The 24,612-nt window shown below is 41.5% G+C and overlaps 1 protein-coding gene across 7 annotated transcripts in view; it reads left to right on the forward strand.

Annotated features, from left to right (window-relative positions):
• Positions 1 to 24,612, forward strand: part of LEF1 (lymphoid enhancer binding factor 1) — a 120,148-nt gene that overhangs the window by 84,584 nt on the left and 10,952 nt on the right. For 2 of the 7 annotated variants that reach the window (XM_040476590.1, XM_040476610.1), the window contains exons 5-11: positions 4,960 to 5,050; positions 6,630 to 6,713; positions 8,813 to 8,935; positions 10,198 to 10,360; positions 15,255 to 15,362; positions 20,592 to 20,640; positions 21,276 to 21,316. In XM_040476590.1, coding sequence (XP_040332524.1) covers positions 4,960 to 5,050; positions 6,630 to 6,713; positions 8,813 to 8,935; positions 10,198 to 10,360; positions 15,255 to 15,362; positions 20,592 to 20,640; positions 21,276 to 21,310 — 653 coding nt within the window. In that variant the 3' untranslated portion in view covers positions 21,311 to 21,316. Of the gene's footprint in view, positions 1 to 4,959; positions 5,051 to 6,629; positions 6,714 to 8,812; positions 8,936 to 10,197; positions 10,361 to 15,254; positions 15,917 to 20,591; positions 20,641 to 21,275; positions 21,317 to 24,612 lie in introns of those variants that run through there. The other 5 variants (XM_040476569.1, XM_040476609.1, XM_040476606.1 and 2 more) reach the window with 4 other exon arrangements.

Here is a 24,612-nt window from a genome sequence, read left to right on the forward strand (position 1 = left end):
GACTTTGGCTTGAGTGGAGCTCTGTACCCTTTACCTAGGAAATGTAAGAATCACCTATGCGGATGTTTCCGGGTTTGCCTTGGTTTTATTCCTCATTTCCAGTCCTTCCTCTACTTCCTTTTATCAAGGACCTCCAAGGAATAAGAAACATCAAGACAGGTCTGAGGATGTATGGTGAGATGGGTATTTTAGGAAGAAGGTGGAGTTTGAGAGGGAAGATCAAGAGTGTGACCTTGGTCATGGTGGTGATTTCAGGTGCCTTATAGACATCTGGAGGGAGAGAGAAGGTAGGTAATTTATAGGTCACCATCTCAGAGTGATATCTGTGCTAGAGATGCATATCTGGGAGCCATGAAGCTATAAATGACAGTTAAAGATAGATATAAAAGCCTCAAACAAGCTATTGGCTCAAAGAATCCAATAGTGTGATTTATTTGGTTTTTAACTATTTATTTAGGAATTACATGGTGCTTCCTATGTCCTAGGCTCTATTCTAATCACTTTGAAACACACTTATTTAAAAAAAAATAACACATTGTGGTTCAGAAGTTTTTTCTTCCAAGAATCCTAGGACAGTTCTATTTTTTAAAAAGACAAATTTATGACTGGCTACCAGTTACATTTGTATTTTGTTTCCATCTCTTCTACTGCCCTACCTTGTTTTGTCTTACTAATTGTAATTTATATCATTGCTTTAAAAAAATTTTTTTTTAAACAAACTCTCCAGAACTAGATAAAGAACAAGTGAGCATGATCAGAAAATTGCATTTTCTCTGAAGTTCTTATTTTGTCCCCAAATTTGTGATTTTTGCATTCTACTCTGCATACAGTGTTTGTTTTTTTTCTTAATATAGTTTTTTTGTTTGTTTGTTTGTTTTGCTACTTTTTTGTGAGCAAAGAGTTTATATACCTTGTCACCATTTCTCTCTGGGGATATGTAACTTTGGTTTAAAAAGAACTAATTTACGTGATTTGGGGTTTGTATCATTCCACTTGGTCACATTCATCACCAAAACATAAGTAAAAAGCTCACTAGGTCTCTTGCTTTTATTCTCTTTGTCTTCTACTGCCAGTCTTTTTAGTTATATCATGTAGCTAAATTAGTTAGAACATGGTGGTACTGAGGCCAGAGTTGCTAATTTCAAAACTATTGGGAGGCTGGTTAGTTTTATTTAAAAAAAAAAATAATAAATAAAAAAGTATTATGTCCATGCTTTAACCATAGATAGAACTATCCAATAAACATATACTGTAGCAGAACTCATTCTCATTTGTAGGAAAATAACTTTAGGTTCGTTTCACAGTAGGAAACACATTCAGTTTTTTTTACCTTTCTCTCACCGTGTTGGTGTGGGGTATGTGTGTGGGTATAGGTTGTAGGTGTGGGAAAGGGAAAGGAAGCTGATACCAGTCATTTTCTTCTCATTATGTCTTACGAAAACGTTGGAAAGAAAGAGCTTTTAGGAAATGTTGGCTTTACATATCTGTCTTTGTATTACCCATTGTATCCTTATAAGTAACCACACTCACATAGCACTTAACACTGTGTACCAAGCATTTTTCTGTTTTACATATATTCATGCATTTATTCCTCACAACAACCCCTATTCCATTTTTATACTGATTTTATTTTTTTTAAGTTTATTTCTTTTGAGAGAGAGAGAATGCGCGTGCATGAGCCGCGGCAGGGCGGAGAGGGGGAGAAAGGATCCCAAGCAGCCTCCACGCTATAAGCCCAGAGCCCAATTTGGGGCCTGATCGTACAAACCATGAGCTCATGATGACCTGACCCAAAATCAAGAGTCAGATGCCCAACCAACTGAGCTACCCAGGCGCCTCTATACTGATTTTAAAGAACAATAACAAATAGCTTCCTCAAAGATAAGTAGCTAGTGAGTGGCATAATTGATGATCCAGGGGCACCTGGGTGGCTCAGTCAGTTAAGCATCTGACTTTGGCTCCGGTCATGATCTCATGGTTCATGGGTTCAAGCCCTGCATTGAGCTCCACACTAACAGCATGGAGCCTGCCTGGGATTCTCTCTCTCACTCTCTCACTGCCCCTCCGCTACTTGTGCTTTCTCTCTCTCGCTCAAAAGAAATAAACTTTAAAAAAAAAAAAAAGGAATTAATAGATCCATATGAGTTTGATTCCAGAATCATTTCATCTGTAATTGTCAGAGTTACTTATAAAAGCTTAAAAATCCTTAAGGCTAAGGGCGCCTGGGTGGCTCACTCTGTTAAGTAGCTGACTTCGGCTCAGTTCATGATCTGGTAGTGTCTGGGTTCAAGGCCAGAGTTGGGTTCTGCTCTGATGGCTCAGAACCTGGAGACTGCTTCAGATTCTGTGTCTCCCTCTCCCTCTGCCCCTCCCCTGCTCACACTCCGTGTCTCTCTCTCTCTCTCTGTCTCTCTCTCAAAAATAAACATTAAAAAGAAAATCATTAAGGCTATGCTGTGTATAGCCTCTCCTTCACATAGTATTTAGTAAATATTAGTTAAATGAATGATGTGAAATGTGTCTTCAGTAGCATAGCAGTTGGTGGAGATCCACTTCTAGGATCTTAACATGACAATAGGCTGTGTAGAAAACACAGATCCATTTTCTGTTCATGTAATGGCCTAAGCCACACCATGTGCTTGTTGGTATAATGGTTGGCAGAATTGTTGGTAATATTGACGAATGAAGAATGGGTCTGTTTAAACACTACTAGTTCATTTGTTCAGTCATTCAAAAGTATTTATTGAGAACCTCCTCTGGAGACCACCATAGTTTGGAACATAGATTGGTAAAACATGGTCTCTTTTTTCCAAGCAGTATATAAGCTCACACGGAAAAATCATTGGCACAAACTAACTACAATACAAAATGAAGACCATCTTAAGTACCCTGTTACAAGTACAAATAAAACATTATAGATTCAAACAAGAAAGAAAGATATCTCAGAGCTATAGACATTAGAAGGAGGGGTATTTGAAGTATGAGTGGAAACAGTCAAACTAAATACCCAGCATAGGAACTAGCATGTAGCAAGTGCTAAGTAAATGGTGGTTTCCCCCTTTCTGAAACCTTGGAGCAGTAAAACCAAATCAACCTAGTTTGTATTGTGTTCGTTTGCATCACTCCTGCTACTACAGAATCACTGATGCAGCATTCTAAGTGTGCCTGGAACGTGGACGAGAGCGGAGAGCAGGGTTTAGGCTTGTCTTCTTAGATGTGTGATGACATCAGCAAGTTACGCATGGCTGTGTCCCAGGGGTAAAAGTCCAGGACAATACATATTTTGTAGGTACCTTAACCGGATGCCTAAACAGTCACTTAATCATCCCACACCTTGGTTTCCCCATTTGCAAAACAAAGGATTAAAGTGGACAATTCTGATAGTCTGTAACCTCTAGTCATGATTTTCAAGCTCAAATTTCCACGAAGGTTCCAGAGCTCTTGTGAGTTAGTCTGATTTTTCTTTTTAAACTGAGCAGCCCCGCTGCAGACCCTAATATCTGGGGAGGTTTCTGGATCTCGGGGGTGGGGGGCAGCATGTTGGAGAAACTCCCCAGTGAATCCGATGTCACGAATCATCACTGTAGGCTCCCTTAGATTCACCCCACTGCCTGAACTTCCTCAGGCCCAAGAAAAAAAAAAATCCCAGAGTATGAAATTTGGGGTCCACTGTGACCCATAAGCAGTGGTATTTCTAGCCAAAAAGGGGAGGGATTTGAGACAATCTTTTAAAAACAGCAAAAATGAGATAATCTCATGTAAGCTGTTGAGGGATTAAAAACCTTCTTCCTACTTGCTTCCTATGAGAGTTGAGAAATAGTTTATCCTAACTTCAGAGTCAAATTAACATCCACTTTGAAGGCAACACTTAAGTCATTCCCATATGTTCAAGACCTTAAATATCTTTTAAGACCCAAATGAAACTCATAGGCATTTTAAACAGTAAAAACAGAATAATTAAAGAGCATCTTTCATGTGCTCACCTAATTTCACATGTTGGTCTGAACATAACCGTTGAATACATATCTGGGTGTTAAATGTGGAAACGTGTGCTTATATATGGAAGTGGGCTTTTTAGGCCAGATGAACTATATAAAGAAACTTTTGTGGCTTTTTTCCTAATCAGAATCACTTTCCCCAAAATGCACCGAATCTTAGGTTTTTATGTTTTGCATTTTTATGCATGGATCGCTTCTTTTCTACACCCAAGGTAGAATATAAACAAAGAGATGTCATTTGGGACTGGGATTAGGTATAATCTTTAGGTGGTTTTTACAGTTATAGGGCAGTGTACCCCAGGGACTGTGAGCTCAAGAAACAATTTGGTGGCATTCTCATTTTCTGTGGAATACAACTAATCCAGAACAGCTTGACCTTGGAGCCCAGAGGACTCATCTTGATGAAGAGCTTAGTTGAAGCTGAAGTGGCAGAGACCAAATGAATCATATCAAGTGTGACCATTATGGGGCTGAAGATGATTCCTAATTAATCTTTGATCCTCCGAGGTATCACATTTCCCAAATCTATGTGTCCGTAAGGGAGCCAATGGAAATATGAAAGTGGCAATTTACCTAATCCTTGAGCGTCATGGCAGGCCATCTACTTAGGAAGGCTGTCATTTTCCATTCTACACACAAACAATTGTCTACCATTTTCCTGACCAAAGTGAAATAATGAGGGCAAACTAAAAAATTTGAAAATCTCATTATGGTCACACAGAGCATACTTACTCTTTCAAGAGTTCCTCAGGATGTCCTATCTTAAGATGTGATTTCTCACATTTTGAAATCTTGAGAAAAGCTAACAAACAGACTTCAATTAAATGCATCCGGTAAACATTGTTTGGTGCTAGACCTTAAGTATTAATGGCATAAAGTACTTTATTGCTTTTCTGTTATCCTTATAGTCAAATGTTCTGTGGATCTGAAAACTCTACTCCTTCATTGTTCTTTTGAACAGGCATGTCCAGACATCCTCCAGCTCCTGAGATCCCTACCTTTTATCCTCTGTCTCCAGGTGGTGTTGGACAGATTACCCCACCTCTTGGCTGGTAAGATCCTTCCTGCAACCTTCAGTCAGGCATTTGAACACATGTTTTTCTTTCCATTCATGGAAATTAGCTTTATGAATGATAACACTTGCAGAGTTGAAGAAATTTCACATCAACAAGCAAGGTGCTAACTTTATTTCAATTTGAAAGATTGAAAAACATACAGACTTTGAAATGGATTGAATGCCTTTGCTAATATGTGTAGAAAATGACTAGCATTTGCTTTGAAGCTTATAGGTTTATGGATTCAATTTGTGGCTTTGGGCACTTGCTATGCCTGTACAGAGTGCTCAGTGTGGTTTTTCTTGTCTAGTTTTTTTATGAACAACTTATTTTTGAAACAAACTTAGACACATTGCTTATAAAATGAGCAGGTGAAGTAAATGACAAATAACTAGAAATTCAAAACTACAAAAGCATCGTTTGAATGTTAATAAAGTAAGCACCAGTTTGAGTTCAGACAAGTGAAAAACTGATGTTTGGACTTCCTTTTTTCAGAATGCAAACACTTTCTGTTTTCTTGTTTATGTCTAAAAAAATTCTTACTGCTGTTTTCAAAAATTTTTAAATTATAAAGGTAAAGGAGAGGAAATATATTTTTGGAAGAAAGGCTTAGTGTAGCCTATTTTTATCATCTTACTATTAGCACACAGCTTCCCCCCACCCTTTCTTCATTTATCCTCTCCCCACTGCTCTCTCCACAGAAACACTGCACTAGCTTTAGGAAATGGACCCTCTCCTTTCTTGATCTGGTCCTCTATCCCCAAGGCCCCCTATCCTTGCTCCAGTCTCCCTACCTCGACACCCTTATGTTCTCTTCTTCAGCAAGAAGGTGTCATCCTGCCATGGAAATTCCAGCTGTCTGTCTGTCTGTCTCTATTTAGCACTAAATCTCTCAGTCAATAACTGTTTAACTGATTATGCATACACCTTCAAACCTACATCAACTATTCGGTCTGAACTTACTACTTAGTGGCAATAATCCTGTGCTGAGTGGTAGCTGGAAATACAGATGGTGTAAATGAGAAATGTGAGATGTGGGGAAAAAACAAGAGAGATGGAATTCTCACAGTGGAGAGGGAATAATTCCAATTAATTGATCTTTTATTTCTTGACTATAGCATAAGTATACGGAAGTGTAGGGGGAGTGTAATGCTTTTAAAATGTTTATTCATTTTTATATCAATTTCATTCCCCTCCCTCGTTCCTCCCCTGACGTTCTCAAAACTCTGAAAGGAGTACTCCCCATTCTCACAGTTCCGTTACACTCCGTAAACATTTGTTACATGCCTGTTTTGTTCAGAGCATCAGTGGGGCTGGGAGAGAGAAAGGGGTGAAGGGTAATTCATGGGCTGGTTTGTTTTTAAAGTTGAGGGTGGGAGCTCTTCAAGGTAAATGATGCTTTGATCAGGTGGAGGTTAAGAAGGGAAGCCATTGGGTAACTGAAGAAATGCCGTGGTCTGTAATACCCCAACACAGTTCTTTTGAAGCCCTCCCTCTTCTCCCCTCATCAAACTCTTATTGCTGGTTGGTAACTCGTGTTTTGTCATTGATGGGTTCCTTTCTTCTGTGACCTCAGGCAAGGTCAGCCTGTATATCCCATCACGGGAGGATTCAGGCAACCCTACCCATCCTCACTGTCAGTCGACACTTCCATGTCCAGGTAGGTGGAGGCGGAAACTGGGCCCAGGACAAGTTGCTCTTCCTGCGCTTGCATTGTGTGCGCCTCTGCTTGCCTCTCGGTTGGCTAGGAGGGTGCATACCTCAGCCACGTGTCTGTCTGTGCAGTGTGCCTGGCTCCCACACTAGATGTCGCAGAGACTCCTGGGTAGGAGCCAAACGCTGCACCCCACCAGCACAGCCACACCCCTCAGGGAGATGGACTCGGCCACACCACACTGTGCGTCCCAAAGAATTTACTGCCTCCTGACTGTGGGATGTGAAATGTCCTGAAAGCAGACATTATAAGAAGAGCTTGTTTGATTCAAAATATTCTGGGAGTGGGGGAAGGGGGAAGGATAAAGACTGGTTTGGTCTGAGTTCTGTAATTTGCTTTCTTGGAGGAAAGTTGTAGCAGCTTAATGCGACAGTGTTTGAAAATGCCCAGGTAGTCTAGAGCCTTCCTGGACCAAGGCTGTCAGAAGAGAATGAGTGGCGCTTATGAGCTGTCAGGCCATCTGGGGTGTGTGTCCTAGTGTGTGAATCAGGCCCTGTGTGGACATGTTAGTTCAAGCGAAGCTCTGTGAGATCTGCCATGCCACACTGCTCTGTGTAATGCTTCTGCTTCTGGAGAGGATGGCGTCTGTGCCCTGTGCTTGATGTACACACACACTTGTTGTGCACCATCTGTGTGTTCACTGTGGCTTGTCCAGGGGAGCTAGCCGTACTGGGCTGGAAGTCAAACTGTTGGGCTGGTAACTGGTCGTGAATCTTTACTTACATAGGTATGAACTTCGCAAGTTCTGGGGTGGATTTCAGCTTTTTAAAAAAATCATTATTTGCTCAGCAACTTGGAAATCTAGTTTGTTGGAAGGGCATGAAGTTAATACCTTTCCCCCCAAATATATTTTTACCCCTTTTAACATTGTAAGAACTCTGTGATGACAGGATTTTCTCCCATGCAAATAACCAGCATCATGTATCTTTGCAAATGATCCAAGTAGCAGAGCATCATTATTTAATCAAATATTTGTATTTTTCCCATGCCTCCTTAATTTTTAAAAATTTGTTCCTGATCCAAGTGGAGTGCCTTCTTTCCCTCCCAGATGAAGGAATTAATTGTGCTGGATGTGATAAAAGATCTGAGAACATTGTTCTTGTTGAATTAAATGTTAACTTTAAAGCAGTTTGAAAAGCAAAAATTTCGACAGGATGTTCAAATTTATCCAAAGCGTTTATTGAAAGTACTCTCTTTTATTTTTTCTTGCATGGCAGTTACCCTCCTTTGGCTTGTGTGGTGGTGGATATTTAAAAAAAAATTTTTTTTTATGCTCTTTAGCATACTAGGGAGAAAAGCCTTTAGCATGCGTAGTTTTTACCTGGTGCAGAACTGTATCCTGCCCCTTAATTTTATTATCAATTTTCCATAAGGCTAGATCTCTCAAACATTACTTTCTGTGTAAAAGATTGTTTTCAATGATGTTGATGGCAACTTTATTAAATTGGGGGCTTTAAAAAAACAAAAAACAAAAACCCTTCCAGTCCCTTGTTTTCTCATTGTCTCCTACTATCAATAAAGAAGCCAACAATATGAGAAGATTTATTTAATGTGGTGGTTTGCTTAGGAATGTACGCAGAGATATTTTAATGTGGTGTCTTTAGCTATTATTTAAAAATCATTTAAAAAGCTAAATCCTAATAAAGTGTTATATTTCCAGCAATTACACTAAACTGGAATCCTTCTTTAAAAACTGCTTTGCAAGAAAAGTCACTCTTTTTTTTTTTTTTTTTTTTTTTTTTAAATTCTAGGACCTAGAGCCCTCCCAGGAAAAATGTCAGATTCTATTAGTTTGAAAAAACAAAACAACAACAACAACAACAACAACAAAAACCTGTTATATGAGGAATAAGTATAAATATTTTCCACCTGAATACAGAAAGAAATTAATTATTGGCCCACTCCAATTCGTAGTTAATACTCCTGTGTATAAAGATGTGTTTTCACTCTCAGTCATTAGCAGTTAGTAGAATGTTTCAGGGTTCTGCCTCCTTTTGCTACAACAGCCACTAGTACATATGCTTTCTTTCCTTTCCTTCTTTTAGGTTTTCCCATCATATGATTCCTGGTCCTCCTGGTCCCCACACAACTGGCATCCCTCATCCAGCTATCGTAACGCCTCAGGTCAAGCAGGAACATCCCCACACTGACAGTGACCTAATGCACGTGTGAGTACACATCTGATTTCACCTCTGAATACCTTAAGATACTGTGAGGATTTAAACACAATTTCTTCCTGCTACCGTTGAATATCTCCCCCTCTCTTTTAGTATGAAAATCAGTGTAGCTCTGCCTTGAAAGTTCTGACCCTGAGGAGTTTAGGCAGCTTGATTCTCACTGTGCTGATTTTAAGATTGGAAAGGAGCACAGACCCCAGAAGATCAAGGGAATCTCACCAAAACAGAGTAATCTTCAGAGTGTGGGCATTGAATAATCTTTTTTTTTTAAACATTTTTTTTTCCAACGTTTATTTATTTTTGGGACAGAGAGAGACAGAGCATGAACGGGGGAGGGTCAGAGAGAGAGGGAGACACAGAATCGGAAACAGGCTCCAGGCTCTGAGCCATCAGCCCAGAGCCCGACGCGGGGCTCGAACTCACGGACCGCGAGATCGTGACCTGGCTGAAGTCGGGCGCTCAACCGACTGGGCATTGAATAATCTTGAGCTGCTAAAGCTGCTACCAAGTTTTAAATTGGGTTCTGATTGTTGGGGAGCACCTGATGGTACCAGAGGGAAGTAGGCCGGAAAATTCCATGTATTTCCTTCTGGACACGCACTTCACCCTGCTTGAGGCTTCGAAAGCACAGAATTCAAGGGAAAGGGACAGCCAAGCCTAGGATCCCCCAGTCGGGCCAGGGTTTGTCCCAGGCTGTTAGAGCAGGACTAAATTCCCTGAAGGGATTAGTGAATGAGTTTCTTAATCTAGGATTTGTAGACCAGGATGGGAGGTTGGGGTAGCAGGGTGCATATGATAGTCCATAAAACCCCTGCACATGTAGGCAAAGCCAACACGCATTTGTTTGGGGGAGTGAGTCTAGAGTTTCATTAGCTTCTCAAAGGGGCCCTTGACCTAAAAAAGTTAAGAACCTCAGTTCTGAAAGAGGAATAACTACCCATACTATGTGTTCAGCTTTTCCTGAGATAACCAAGGAGCTCAGCCTCAGGGTCCTAGATGGAGCATCTTCACAAACCCTTTTACATTTTGTGTCAAACACTTCCATAACTATAGGTAAACTTTCTCAAACCAAAGGATCCTTACTCCCAATGAGTTGTTTTTCTAAGTGAATGCTGTTCTGACAACCCTTCTAGAGGGTTATCCCTGGCCTGACTTTGGTGACATGAACAGGTGCTCTGCTTCTCTCCTCCCATCTCTTCCTTCCTCTGTCCCTCCCCGCCCCCTGCCCCCACATCATCCCAACCACCTTTTAGGAAGCCTCAGCATGAACAGAGAAAGGAACAGGAGCCAAAAAGACCTCACATTAAGAAGCCTCTGAACGCTTTTATGTTATACATGAAAGAAATGAGAGCGAATGTTGTAGCTGAGTGTACTCTAAAAGAAAGTGCAGCTATCAACCAGATTCTGGGCAGAAGGGTAAGTAGTCTGGGGGTGAGCGGATATGTAAATTTTTATGGTGACCTTGGAACTGTTTCCTTAAAGGTAGTCATAGAATGTATTTATATAATCACCAGCCACTTTGGGAAGTAACAGAACAAGATAGGCTAATAATCTTTAGGAGAATTAAATGATAGAGTGCATTGTAAGCAACTTAGATTGTACCTAGCACATAGAAAACCTCCCGTAAATGTTAACCATTCCCCCTGTTATCATTTATTGGGTGTCTTTCATGTACCAGGTACTCTGGTAGGCATTAGATAATAATTGCTGGATAAAATAGATATGGTCTTTGTCTTCATGAAACTTAAAGGTTTGTGACAGGATGCAGATATTAGATAATTTCCCAGTGGTTAATTAAAATTGTGATAAATACTGTGAACGTAAAGAGTAAGACTATGAGAAAGAGTAACAGGGAGCTAGGGAAGGGCCCCTCTAAGAAAATAGTATTCAAACTGAGACCTGAATGAGGAGTAGAAGTTAACCAAGTGATTAGTGGGGAGAGATGGACGGACCCTCCCCAGGTGCAGTGACAGGTGTGTGAACAACCGTCTGAAGCAAGAAAGCACTTAGCCCACATAGGGAGCTATAGAAAGGCCATGTAGTACCAGCCAAGCTTCTGGAAGAACCCTGGCAAATGCACGTGGCCACTCCTTCCAAGACAGAAGTGGATCTGTTCTACTCAGAAGCTTTTAACTGGAAGAATTTATATGGGCCAGAGAAATCTTTATTCTAGAAAAATTGCTCTCTGGTTCTTAAAGTGTATGTGCATGATTTCTGGATTGTCCCTTTTCTTTTCGTTCCTTCTTTTACCCATGCCAAGATATCTTTCAGATCACCTGTATACCAGGAAGTAGGCTACAAGTAGGACGGACACTTTCTTTCTCCATCCACCGGGCCCATAGGCTAGTAAATCTTTCCAGGTGCTTTTCTCAGGGTTGAAATGGTTTTAAAACGTTAGGTATCTGACGAATGGTGGGGAAATTATAATTTTAGAAATGCTTCATTTTAATTTGTTGATGCTCTTCCTATATGTGTGATAGCTACTTAAATCATGACCTCGTGTATTTGTGTTTTGCAGCCTCTCAAGGAATTCATGATTTGTAAATGAACATTTAGGCAAAGAAGGTCTGACAACCTTTGTGAAACTTAGAGGATGGTGTTTTAGCTGTTGTTGTGGATAATTTTTACCATGTTTGATACAAACCTAATAAGCTTCAACATTTGTAACGTAAGACATTCAGGAGGTTTCCAGGCCATGTGAACAGATGGAGGGAAGCCAGCTTACTTGCATTATTGATTCCTGTTGGATAGAATAAAAATGCAGTTATTTCCAATCTGCAGGACACCCGGGTTTCAGGGGGTAGGGTGTGGTGGCAGATTATAGCTCTCTTGGTGCCCTGTGTATAATACTGTCCCTCCCTGTGGATTCTTAAACACTTAAAAACAATAATTACAATGATTTCCCAAGCCAGAGCATAGCAGATAAATGATTCCCATCATCTTTGAGGAACCTCACCTTAAAAGCTTAAAGGCCGATGACCATTCCCCTGACCCTTTAAAAGAAGAAACCGGAGGGAAAGAAGAGTTGATGTGCTTCTTTCAGTTTGAATAAAACTCTCAGCTTTTTTTCTTTTTTGAGTTAAAGGTCCCCTGGCCCTCCAGTGGGAATTATTTTCCTGCTCAAGAGAGCAAGTAAGGATATTATACGGAGGTTTGCTTCCTATTTTTAATGCACGTTTCCAACAATTGCTACTTTCTCAGCTCCCTTAACAATCCCCAGATCAGAGCGTGTGTCCTAAAGGATGGTTCTCATTTGGGGTCTCTCTCTGTCTTTGATTTGGACACCTGTTTCTATTTATAGGTCTCTGAGATCTCTGATTAAGATCAGGTTTTCTGTCCTCTCATCACTTCCCTCTGGCAGGGTAGTCCTTGCTGTTTCTTTAAAGTTCCTGGCTTTAAAATCATGTGTTTTACACTGAGATAATTAGAATTCTTAAAAGTGGAACTTAAATCCATCCTAGAACATTTTATCTTTTGATTCTTATTCATCATCAACATATCTCAAAAAAGAAATGTTCAGTCATTTGAATTAAGGTTTTCTTTTTCATGTTATAAATAATAATAGTACAAATCTTAATTTAAAATAAGCCTTTTCAGACCTTCCAGGGTGTTAAAGGAAGTCCATTTATTGCAAATTTATTGTCAGAATTTTTTTTTATGTTGGAACGATAAACTTTTTTTTCCAAGTTAAATGAGTATTTTCCCAACAACATCTTGAGAATGAAATTTGGTTTTTTTAAAAGATTAACTCAAATTTTCAGTAAGCAAGACATAGAAAAGTATTTTTATAGCTCATTGTGTTGCAGAAATTCCTATAAAGAAAGACTATCTTTCTAGTTTGTACTGGATTTTTTTTTGTTTTCGTTTACATTAATAAAGCCTTAACATCATTGCTTTACCTACCATTTTACTCTGGTAAATGGTCTTTTATGTGTGGGTAGATTAATTTATGCATTAGAAATATCAGGGAACTGAAAGCAATTGGAAATTCAAGTATATAGTTTGTGGCCTGCTTTTTCTCCTTGCATTTTGCTCAGTTTTGTCAACCTGTGTCCTGTTTTAGCTGAAAAATAACTGGTTGATTTCATGGAAGACCCAACCTCCATACGTATTTTGAGAGAGAAGTTTTATAAAACTTATTCCAGGTTTTCTCAGCAAGTTATAAAGCTGCCATAAACTATGTGAAATTATACTGATATATATTACATTGGTATAAGAGCACTCTGACTTGTCAAATGAATAAACACATTTATAAAAAGTATGCTTTTACTTTTTTTTTTCCCCTTTTTGTCTCCCTGTTTGTTCCTTTTTGGTTAACGTTTTGGTTAACATTTTGCCAATCATATTTAGCACCAGAACTGTGTAGATATTGATGGTTAGTCTTTTCTCAAAAACAAACAAACAGTCAAGGCTGATCTTTTCCACTGTGTCCAGTTTGGTTTCCCTTCCTAAGTCTCTAGCACTGGGTCAGTGTTCCAGACTTAGGAAAGCCAGCAGTTGGTAGAAGCCTGGTTCAAACTCACACTATTGCCCCAGACATGCCTCCTTCTTCGGCTTGATTTTGCTAATTGTGCTTACTCTGCTAGTACAAAGAACTGTGTCTCACGTAGCTTTTTTCAGGTTTTTTTTTTTTCTTGCCACCTCCCCAGTGCCTGTGCGGGGCCCGCCCCCCCCCCATCATTTTTTAAAAGAAAAACATACTACCTGGTTTGCCTTCAAGCTGGACCAAGTCCTGCTGTGAGTCATGCTTCTTAGCTACTTGATACTCGGCACCTCTAAAGCAATTAAAAAATAAGCCGTCTGGCCTATCCAACGCAGAGGCCCAGGCACAGAAGCACTGGTTCCAGAGGAGCCAGAATCCCCTGCCCTGCCCCTGGGCACTGCCTGTGTCAGAGGCTGGAGTGGGAGGTGGGTGGGATGTGGCAGAAGGTGCTTGAAGTGCTCTTGAGATTGGGTTCCTGGTCTTTTAAGAAATGGGAGCAGCAGGTGTTTGTTCCTTGAGGAACGCTGCCTAGCCTTATCGCAGGAGCCGGGTCCAAACTGAGGAGGACTTAGTCTCTTCCAGGAGAACTCTTTCTCTCTCATCACCTCTCTCCCTCACTCCTCCATCCTTTCCCCAGTTTAGCCACACCTTTCTTTTCTCTTACTTTTTAAAACTATGACAGGGAAATTAAAATCAATAGGCAGGGCAGCCATGAATGAGAAAGAATCTCCTAGCACCCTAGAGCTGGGGGTGAGCAGGAGTGGGGAGGCGGGAGCTAACCCAGAGCGTGGGCGTGTGTGGTGTGGGTCAGGTCTGTTCTCCCGTGCCTCCGTGCCATCCCCTCTGGCCAGTTGGTCCCTCCAGTGCCCAGCCGTTCCTCCCAGAAGGCTCACTGGTAAATCCTGGCATTGAAGAAGTGGGGAAAATACTTGAAAACTGCCTGCCAGGGGACCTGGAGCAAGTTGTGTGCAAACATAAGCCACTTAAATTCCCAAACGGATGTCTTGCCCACATAAGCTGTTTTACTGTGATACATAATTATGGCAATTATTAAAAGGGACATGGAAAGTTTGCAGGGTATCAGCCCTTACGTTCTTTAAATTAGATACTACAGGGTCAGCTTCTAGATGGCAGAATAACCCTGGACAATGCTCCTTGCTTCCCATCAGAAGGAAGCTAAAACCATAGCCGTAAGGAGTACACGTGCAGTTGTACGGGGTTGTCTGTGTGCTCCCTCTAGACAGTGGGATTTCTACAAGTAGGAGGAGAGGGTGAGGGGAATCAGACAGACTGACTTGAGGTCTTGCTTTGTAGACTGGCTCATAGGATGAAGGTTTCAGACTCTTCATATGACAGAGTGGGAAGTGTCCGTGTGAGGTGATGATGCATCTGGGTGGAAAAGACATCTGGAACTTATCACATTTTGCATAAATACATGGTGCTCAGTCTCAAATATCAGAATATGGTACAAACTATGAGAAAGGGCTGAGTTGGGTGTTGAGGTCACCAGTGAAAGTTCTCTCCAATTTATATTGGAAAAGAGAAAGGGTGAGTGACAGATCATTTTACTTCGGATTCTTTAATTGCCTTTGATGTGTTTCATGTGATACTGGAGAACAGGATAGAGCGAGCAAAGTTTGAGTTTCACTCTCGCCACCAGACTCCCAAGTGGATTTCTGCCGCTCTTGCTCTTCTGCCATTTAAAAATAAATCAGAGTCTAAGTGCTTATTATCTTCATTCTTGAATGTTTGAAACATGAAATATATAATATTGTTGCTATTTTACTTTCATTTAATTTTTTTTTTCCCTTCTTCTTTTTGTTTTAGTGGCATGCCCTTTCCCGTGAAGAGCAGGCTAAATATTATGAATTAGCACGGAAGGAAAGACAGCTACATATGCAGCTCTATCCAGGCTGGTCTGCAAGAGACAATTACGTAAGCTCCTTCTTCATCCTACCAACAGCTCTCTCCTCTCACCCATTCTTTCTTTCGGCCACTTTTGTGAGGGAAATGTGTTTCAGGCTACAGTAGCCCCCCCATCGCCCCTTACCCACAGGGATACGTTTCAAGACTCCCAGTGGATGCCCGAAACCACGGATAGTACTGAACACTGTAGATACGTTTTTTTCTGTGCATACACACCTATGATACCGTTTGTAAATTAGGCACAGTGAGTGATTAGCAATAAATCTTCTTGTACCGCACTCACCCTCCTTGTGATGATGTGAGATGACAACATGCCTGTGTGATGGGATGAAGCGAGGTGACTGACTTAGGCTGTGATGTTGTGTTGGGCTACTGTTGACCCTCTGACGCTATGTCTGGAGGAAGACCTTCTGCTTCCAGACCCTGGTTGACTGGGGCCACTGAAACCATGCAAAGCAAAATTACAGGCAGGCAGGGACTACTGTATATGTATTGCTGGTACTATTTCCTATTTTTGGAAGTTAGTGAACTTTATAATAAAGATTTCCTGGATATATTTGCAAGCTTTGAGCGATCATGATTTTTTTTTCTTTGGTTATATAGTACATTTTTTTAGGTAAAACTTTAATCCAAAGAAACCTTCCCATTAAATGTTGAAAAAGATTTTTTTAAAAAGCCCATAATCTCCTCATGTAAAGGCAACATTAGTAATGACTAGTTATGGTATCTTCCAGGTATTTTTTTCTGCGTATATGGTTTTTTTTTTTACTTGGATATAAGTACGTGTGGGTATAACATACACTTTTGTGTCATGCTTGCTCTTATATATAATAAGCATTTTTCTGTTATGGCATAGTGTTTCTACATATTGATTTTAATGGCTATATAGTATTTTGAGTGAATATCACAATTAACGATTTTTTCCTGTTTTTTAGACATTTAGGTTGCTTTTTTTTTTTTTTTTTTTTTTGGTGACTGGAAATAATCCTACAATGAAGGTATCCATGCATAACAGTTTTTTTTCTGTGTTTAGGGCTGCTATTTCTGTAGGATAGATTCACAGTAGTGCAATTGTTGAGTTAATATATTTTAAAGGCTCTTTGACACTTACTGTCAAATTTCTTTTCAAAAGGATATTATTTTACAGTTCTTAAAAAGAATATATTCAAGTGACTGTTTTGCCACAGGCTAATCAAAACTGGATTAAAAAAATTTTGGCGGGGAGGTGCGCCTGGGTGGCTCAGTCCGTAAGTGTCTGACTTCAGCTCAGGTCATGATCTCACGGTTCACGGGTTCAAGCCCTGCGTTGGTGTCTGTGCTGACAGTTCAGAGCCTGGAGTCTGCTTCAGGTTCTGTGTCTCCCTCTCTCTCTGCCCCTCCCCTGCTCATGCTCACTCTCTCTCTTTCTCTCTCGCCGTCTCAAAAATAAAATTAAAAAAATTTTTTGTTTCACTTTAACATACCTTGATATCTATTATGTATTTTATTCAGATGGAATAGGTATTATTTATTTATTTATTTATTTATTTATTTTCAACGTTTATTTACTTTTGGGACAGAGAGAGACAGAGCATGAACAGGGGAGGGGCAGAGAGAGAGGGAGACACAGAATCGGAAACAGGCTCCAGGCTCTGAGCCATCAGCCCAGAGCCCGACACGGGGCTCGAACTCACGGACCGCGAGATCGTGACCTGGCTGAAGTCGGACGCTTAACCGACTGCGCCACCCAGGCGCCCCAATATATTTTTTTAAGTTATACTAATTGGCCAAAAATACCCCATTTATAGGGCCTTACTTTATTTTATTACTTTAGAATTTGAACAATTTACTAACGTGGTCTTGATATAGCAAAGACTATTACTGAGAAAGTGTATTATAAATTATATATTTCAGTTTTATATTTTATGGAAGGGCACAGTTTTGATTATTTAAGCTCCTAATTTAAAATTTTATAGATCACTTTCGTGCTCCATGTGAGCCTGGCATTAGAAAAGCCAGCCAGGGGGCGCCTGGGTGGCTCAGTCGGTTAAGCGTCTGACTTTGGTTCAGGTCATGATCTCATCATTCATGAGTTTGAGCCCCATGTTGGGCTCTGTGCTGACAGCTCAGAGCCTGGAGCCTGCTTCGGATTCTGTGTCTCCCTTTCTCTCTGTCTCTGTCCCTCCCCGGCTTGTGCTCTATCCTCTCTCTCAAAAATAAACAAACATTAAAAAAAAAAATTAAAAAAAAAAAGAAAAGCCAGCTAGGACAGTTTTAATATTCGGTCTAGGAATTGTCCCTTCTAAAAAGAGTGAAGGTGAAGCCGTTAATCGATATCTAATTTAACGTGTGACCCTTGGGGGCGATGGTCCTGTTGGCTCCATGTCTGAGGTCATACGTCCCATAAAATGGGACACCAAGACTTAGGGAACACATTTATTTCCTGCAACGTGCTCTGAAAAAAGTCACTGCTGGTGGGGATGTGGAGCTTGAACGGTGGCTGCGACCATGACGAAGAAAGGAGGGGCCATGCTCTTTGTTACTTGGAAGCAGCAGCTCATCGGACCCTCGTGAGCTGCCGTCTGGCCGTTGTACTAACTGCCGTGTGCCTATTGTCCAGAACTGTCTTAAGTGTCTTCTGTGATGTTTTCTAATCCTCATAATAATTCGGGGGGATAAACAGTGTTATTGCACTTCATAGATGAGGGAAATCGAGGGGTCGGACAGGTTAAGTCATTGGTCCAGGGCCAGGTAGTGGCTAAGCTGCTGGTTATTACCCGGCCCTCCCGGACTGTCCGAATCTGTGCAGTTTGCCTTCTGTGCAGCAGACTGGCACGGTCTTTCCGGGGGCCTTAAGGAGACTGCTTTAGGGCAAGAGTTCTCTCCCCTGAACCGTGCTTCTGTTTTCTGGGCAGTAATTAGCATCTTTCTGGGCAGATGTGACCCACGGAGGAGCTGTGCTGTGGATTTGTATACATTTAGCACTGCTTGTTGAATGTCTTTGAGTGAAGGTTCTGTTTCTGACCCTTAGGTAAAGGATAAAGCTTTAAAAAGAGATGAACACATACATACTCTGTCCCTCTCGCGCTCTCTCCTTTCGTCCATATGGAGAGATGAGAAGAAAGTAGTGTTGAAGAAATCCAGTATAATGTGAATTTACCTTTAAAGGTTTTTTCCTGCAGAATTTTTAAAGGAAATTGTTTCACATAACTTGATTGTGGGATCCCCCGGAATGAAGGGAAAACCCAGCTTTGTTACATCATTTTTTATAACAATAAAAATAAGCCTATTAATTACTAAGGCAAACAGAAGTCAATCAAATGATACACTTTAGCTAATTATTCTTAAAATAACAACATAGAAATGGAGTCTAAACAAGATACATGTCTTGTATCGTAGCAGTTAGTGTCAGAATGCATCCTCATCCTTACTGAGATCACATTAAATATTATGTCTCAACTATTTAATATTAAAATGCTCTATTCTACAGCATCATGATTTTATAACTGAAGTCTTCATAAAACAGCAGCACACATATTTTCTTAGGTGAGCTCAGTCAGATATTTGTATTAGAGCTTTTAAATTTAATGCTTCATAATCCCAGTATTAACTATAATTAAATATTTTAATGAAAAATATTTTTATATTTACCGCACACAAATGAGTTTTTTTGTGTAAGTTGACACGAGTACATCCAAACTACTCCGGTCTTTTTGTCTACCATAAAATGTTGGTTCTCTCATAACACTGGTTTATACCTAGACTACAGTAGAGGCTATTTCACAAAGCATTGGCAGTCCTCCACCTCAGGCCACAGTCACACATGCTGGACATACACAGGGCTGCAGAGGAGGCTGACACACTCAGGTTGTGATCTGGAGCCAGGGGCCGTCTGGAGGGGGGCTCAGGGACACAGCCAGTTATGGCATTGGGAGGAGGTGAGGTCTGCCCGAGGGGGGAGGGGAGGGGCGGATGGGGCAGGGAGGTGTGGTGGAGCCGAGAAGCTTCCTGGAAGAGCTGGCACTTGAGATGATGTTAAAGGGCAAACGGGAGCTAGAAGGAGAAAGGGAGGAGGAAGTTCCTGACACATGAAGCAACGTCATAGCATCTTCTGAAAACCACAGTAACGCCGTTTGAAATGAAGACCGGGGAAGCCCGTGAGAAGCATACTCTCCCTCTGTCTGCTCCCCTTCTCCCAGAGTACTTTAATAATAATGTTAACGAGAACTCCATTATTTCCGATATGCCATTTTCCAGGGTCGCTAATATCTGCTCTTTGTGAGGACAGTGTGAGTCAGCCTTACTAGGCTCTAAAGCCTCAGTGGTCAAGGTCATGTGACACGAAGAAAAATTATCCTGAGATGCGTAAAAATATAGACACATAGTATGTTCAGTGTAATCTTAGAGTTTTACGTTTTGTTCCTTGTTCATGTGATTATTACGGCAGCCATAAGATAGAGATATTGGATGAGATATGTGTTCTGTTAAAGTTATTTGAAAGTACTATCCTAATCCAGGTTGGCCATTTACTGTTCACGTAAATCAAACAGATACTGTGTCTCTGCCCTACCTATTACAATGATGTTTTAGGGGAAATCATGAAGAAAAACAAGAGTAGACCAGTACAAATGGAACTTAAAATTGTAAATCTGTGAAGGTGATTTTGCAAATGTATTTAAGATTGCACGTTTTCGTGTCTGTTTTAGGAAACAAGGTCCTTGATTGCCAGAAATTCAGCCTTTGAAATTACCTTCCATTTTCTCAGGTTCTATCTTACCTTGCTGCCACTATCCTTGATCATGTCATGCCTGTGCCGTGGGGACAAGAGGTCCTCAGCTAATGTCATGTACTTTTAATTACATGGTAGAATTCACCGGAAGGAAGATTGATCATGAACTGCCGGAAGTGGGTTCCCAGCGTGGTGGTCAGTGATAGGCTGCCTCCTTAAGTGGGCTTTCTCTGAACGGGTATCTGGTGCCACGGCCCTAGGACCTCCTCAGCCTGGCGTGGCTTTGGGAAACCACTTCCACTGTCAGTACTGATACTCAATAAGAAGCTGTAGGGACAAAGGTCACAAAGAGGTGACAATTTGTTTTCTCTCGTTCTCTCGGTCTGTGTGTCTAGGTGTAGATGGGAAAGGGAGAGAATGAGGCACCCTTCTTGGTTGACTTCTTGCCTTTTGTATGTATGTTTGTATCCCGTTCGTCCATGTGTTCATAGTCCAGTGTGTAACATGACCATGTGCCTGGCTTCTTCCAGGGTAAGAAAAAGAAGAGGAAGAGAGAGAAACTCCAGGAGTCGACATCAGGTAGGCACCATGTGACTTTCTAGTCAATTCTCTGCTTCTGACAAATACCTTTGAAAGTAGTCGGCATCTTCGACACACTGCTTTTGTTCTGCAACTGTAACCTCTGATGTTTTAAACTCTGCTTTCCTTCCTGAAATGCTTTAAAGATGTTTAAAAGACCTTTCTTTTCAATGTGAGTGCGTGAAGGTACGTCTACACATTCCTTCCCCAAACCCTGTCACCTGGAATCCTGTTGGTGTTTTGTCTTGTTTTTGCTTTTATTGTCTATACCCTCCGTAGCACTTCTGCTGTGTTTCCATTTGCACAACTCCTTACAATAACAGTTTTTTATCCTGATTTTATCATATGCTACCTTTTCTGTGGTTTGGGTTTTCTGAAAGTAGAAAACATGATGACAGCAGGGTTTATCTTTCCCGGACATTCATTCAAGGCATCAGTGAGTGAGGTCCTATTTATTTCCCCTTTTTCTTTCATTAAAAGTAAGGCCACTACTTGTACTGCACAAATAAAAATGGCTGGTATAAGAACCATAGAAAGTAAAGCAAACGAGCCCACCTGATGTTGTAGCTACTACGTATTTGGAATGTACAAAAACCTCTTCAGTAAAAATTTGTTAAAGACACAATTTTCTGCAGGTACAGGTCCCAGAATGACAGCTGCCTACATCTGAAACATGGTAAGAACGACTCTCTGGTCCTACTGCTGACGTTAGTTATAAACAGAGGCACTTGCTTGTGAATCTCCTTGCTCATACTGATGCATTCAGCTCTGCTCCTTTAAAGAGGAAACCCCACCAAAATCAAATTAGCGCTTAAAGAAAATCTGATGGTTTTTATACCGGCTATGTTTTTGCAATATGGTATGCATTTCTCTCTTTCTTCCTTCCCCTTCTGCCCCTCTAATCTTTCTTCCCCTTCCCCTAACTCTTCACCATTCCGCACTGACCACCAGTGGCGAATCTGCCTGCTCTAAGAAACAAACCACAGAACCAGCAAGCAAAACGCCCTCTTACTCTGAAAAGCCCTGGGTGACACGTGGGGCACCCAGACCCATTCTGGCACAGGACCTGGAAGGTTTTGCTCCGTAGAGACTTCTCAGTTGAGATGATATATAGATACTTAAAAGTAATATATCTGTTTTTTGTGAGAAGGAGGGACTTTATGTATTTTTTTTTTTCCCCTGTTATTTAAAAATCTGGGTGGGGACTCGATTAACTCTATTCTGCTATCAGGCTCTTTTCTCTGTTGGTAACCATTGCTAGATCCTGGTCAAGTATTTATAGGTAATGTTTAGTTGTCGATTTGTTTTTGTTTTTGTCTTTTTACTGTAGTGACCATATTTTTGATCGATTGAGCCACCAGCCCTGGTGGGAACCTGGCTTTTGTAAACTGACCTTAAAATTTAGCTGACCTTTGAATTCATAGCGCATTGACCTCTTTCCCAGTGGCAGCTCTTCCCAGAGGAGCTACGTTTGATTCTGCTCCCTCTCCAGCAGCCCACACCCAGGTCCTACAGATATTTTTGGCCTGTGTTGAATCTTCCCTCTTAACTCATCACGGCTGCAGTCCTTGCTGAGGTTCTCAAGCCTGCCGTCTGGATTATTAGAGTGGCCTTTGCAGAAATCTTCCCACCTCCAGGCTTCCTTTCTGCCAGTTGATCTTCCGTGTTGCTCCCGGGGGGGGTTTTTGCCAAAACACGAATTGATTGTGTCACTTCCCAACTTAAAAAATGGTCAGTGCTTTTTGTTTGACAAAGTGCAAAACCACTCAGCGCAGATCTATTTACTCTGCCCCGTCCTGGGTTTTCCCTGCGGTCCCTCTTGCTCATCTGCAACCTAGCCCTTATGAGTCCTGTGCTCAGTTCAAACGAGACTATTAGCAGTTCCCCACATCCACCGCGGGCACTGCACATGCTGTCCCTGTGCTTGGAAAGCCTGTTTTCCCCTGCCACACAAGGGATACATGTGCAGTGTTCCTCATGAGAGAGCGTTAGCATGCAGAGATTTGGTTCTTGGCTAGAACCAGATGACCCCCTGCTTCCTCTTGTAGAACTTAACTTTGGTGCTGAAATTTCAGTGGACTTTCCCAAAGAAAGTTATAGACATTTTGATGCCAAATAGAAATTTTCAGTCAGCTGTTTGCCGGGGCAATCCACTTCAGCTTTTCAGTCTTTCTTTTCAACTGTACAACGGGAGTAGCACCTAGGGCCTGTGGTTGTTTATCTTCTATGCCTTCCTCCTTCCCTCTACCCTCACTGAGACCTACCTCAGTTGCCCTCTCCTCTGTGAAACTTTCATGATCTTTATTCAGATTCCCCAGGTTCTTCCAATGCCATCATTATAGTTTAATGATGTCAAAATGCTTCTAAATCCTGAGTGGCAGCCTTTTCCCTGATTGAAAAGAGGATCTGCCCTTCGTATAGATGACCAACCAAGGGACCCAAAAACCAGTATCACAGACGATGTCCATGTTTACTTCCACTTAATGGCTGTTCATGGAGGAACCTCTTCCGAGCTGGCCTCCCGGCTTGGTCATTAAGAGCACAGAGAGGACAGTCGCAGGCCCTGTGTCGTAGTAAAGGTATTCTGGTTGCAAGCACATACACATGCTTTTGTACTTTATTTTTGCATTCTTTTTTTTTTTTTTTTCTTTTTAAAGAACGTTGTCCTTTTAATCACTAACCCTTAGGTACGGACAGCAGCCTTTCCATGCTCTGCCTCTAAATGGAAAAACCCTCACAAGTGCAGTGTGCTGAGGACTGACATTCATTGATTCACTCCATCTTCTGTTTGTACCAAAATCTTTAATGCCATTTCTGTTACAAATCATGCAAAAAATATGTGTCTATACTTCCTGGTTTTGTTTTGTGTCCTTAACGATTAACACGGTATATAGTATTTTAGACTAGATTAGGTGGGGTATATTTGAGTCCTACAATTTATCTCACACATCCTTTTTTAATGTCATAGCTATCATTGTGCTTTCCGGTCACTTCCATATTTTTTCTAAAAGTTAAAGTGTCCTTTCTACTCTAGCCCAGAAAAAAAAGGAAAGTGCCCCCTACCCCTACCCCCCCCCAACCCCACTTCTCAGCAGCTGCTGCAGTTGGTGGTTTCCTTCACTTAATCAGAGTCCCCAGTGTTTCTCTTGTTGCTGGGCCAGTCCCACAGCCTTTGAAGTCACTGTCCTCCACACTGTCCTCCTTCTGAAGGCAGCACTGGCAGTCATTTGATAAGAATTGTAGAGCAGAGAGGAGCTCTGATTTGCATTCATAAGGATTTCAGGAAATCAGGAATGGTGGTATCCGTGCTGTCCACTCTTCCCCTTTGTTTTGGGAATTCAGAAACTCCTGTAAGGGTAGTAGTTGACTTGTTTAGTCAACGTTGAGCACTTACTGAGCCCCTAACTAATGCCAGATAGCGTCCTGTGACCTGAAAGTAGTGTTGAGTGAGGCAGAGAAAGTCCCTGCTTTTGTAGTGCTCACATTGCTGGGGGTGGTTATTAAAAAGTAAACAGAAAAATAGGAGTGCAGTAATAAAAATAAAACAGGGACTGACTTGGGCAGGGTTCTGCTTTGGGTGTGATGCTCACGAAGGCCCTTCTGAGAAGGTGATACCGATAACGACCTGCTATCCTTGAAAACCAGAGCAGTGGCTGAGAAACGACCCGGGGAACTGAGCATTGTGCTGTGGAAAGCACTTAGACTGAGAACGAGGCCACCCAGGCTCTGAGAGAAGCCCCTTCCTGAACTGTGTGGCCTGGGGCAGGTCCTTTAAAGCCAGTAGATCTCCGGTTCCCCACTCCAGTGAAAGTGCTGGGCCCTTAGGCCTCTGAGACACCCTGTGTCCATGGCCCTACTTCCTGGTCTGCTTTGCTCTTCTGTGGTCTGCACTGCCTCCCAGTGTTGCTGAAGAGACTCAAGTCTCCTTTATGTTTACAGGTTTGTAGTCCCCGTTCTGGGAGTGGTTCCACA

The sequence above is a fragment of the Herpailurus yagouaroundi genome, unplaced genomic scaffold (genome assembly GCF_014898765.1).
Source record: "Herpailurus yagouaroundi ecotype Mexico unplaced genomic scaffold, PumYag 28, whole genome shotgun sequence".
Lineage (NCBI taxonomy): Eukaryota > Metazoa > Chordata > Mammalia > Carnivora > Felidae > Herpailurus > Herpailurus yagouaroundi.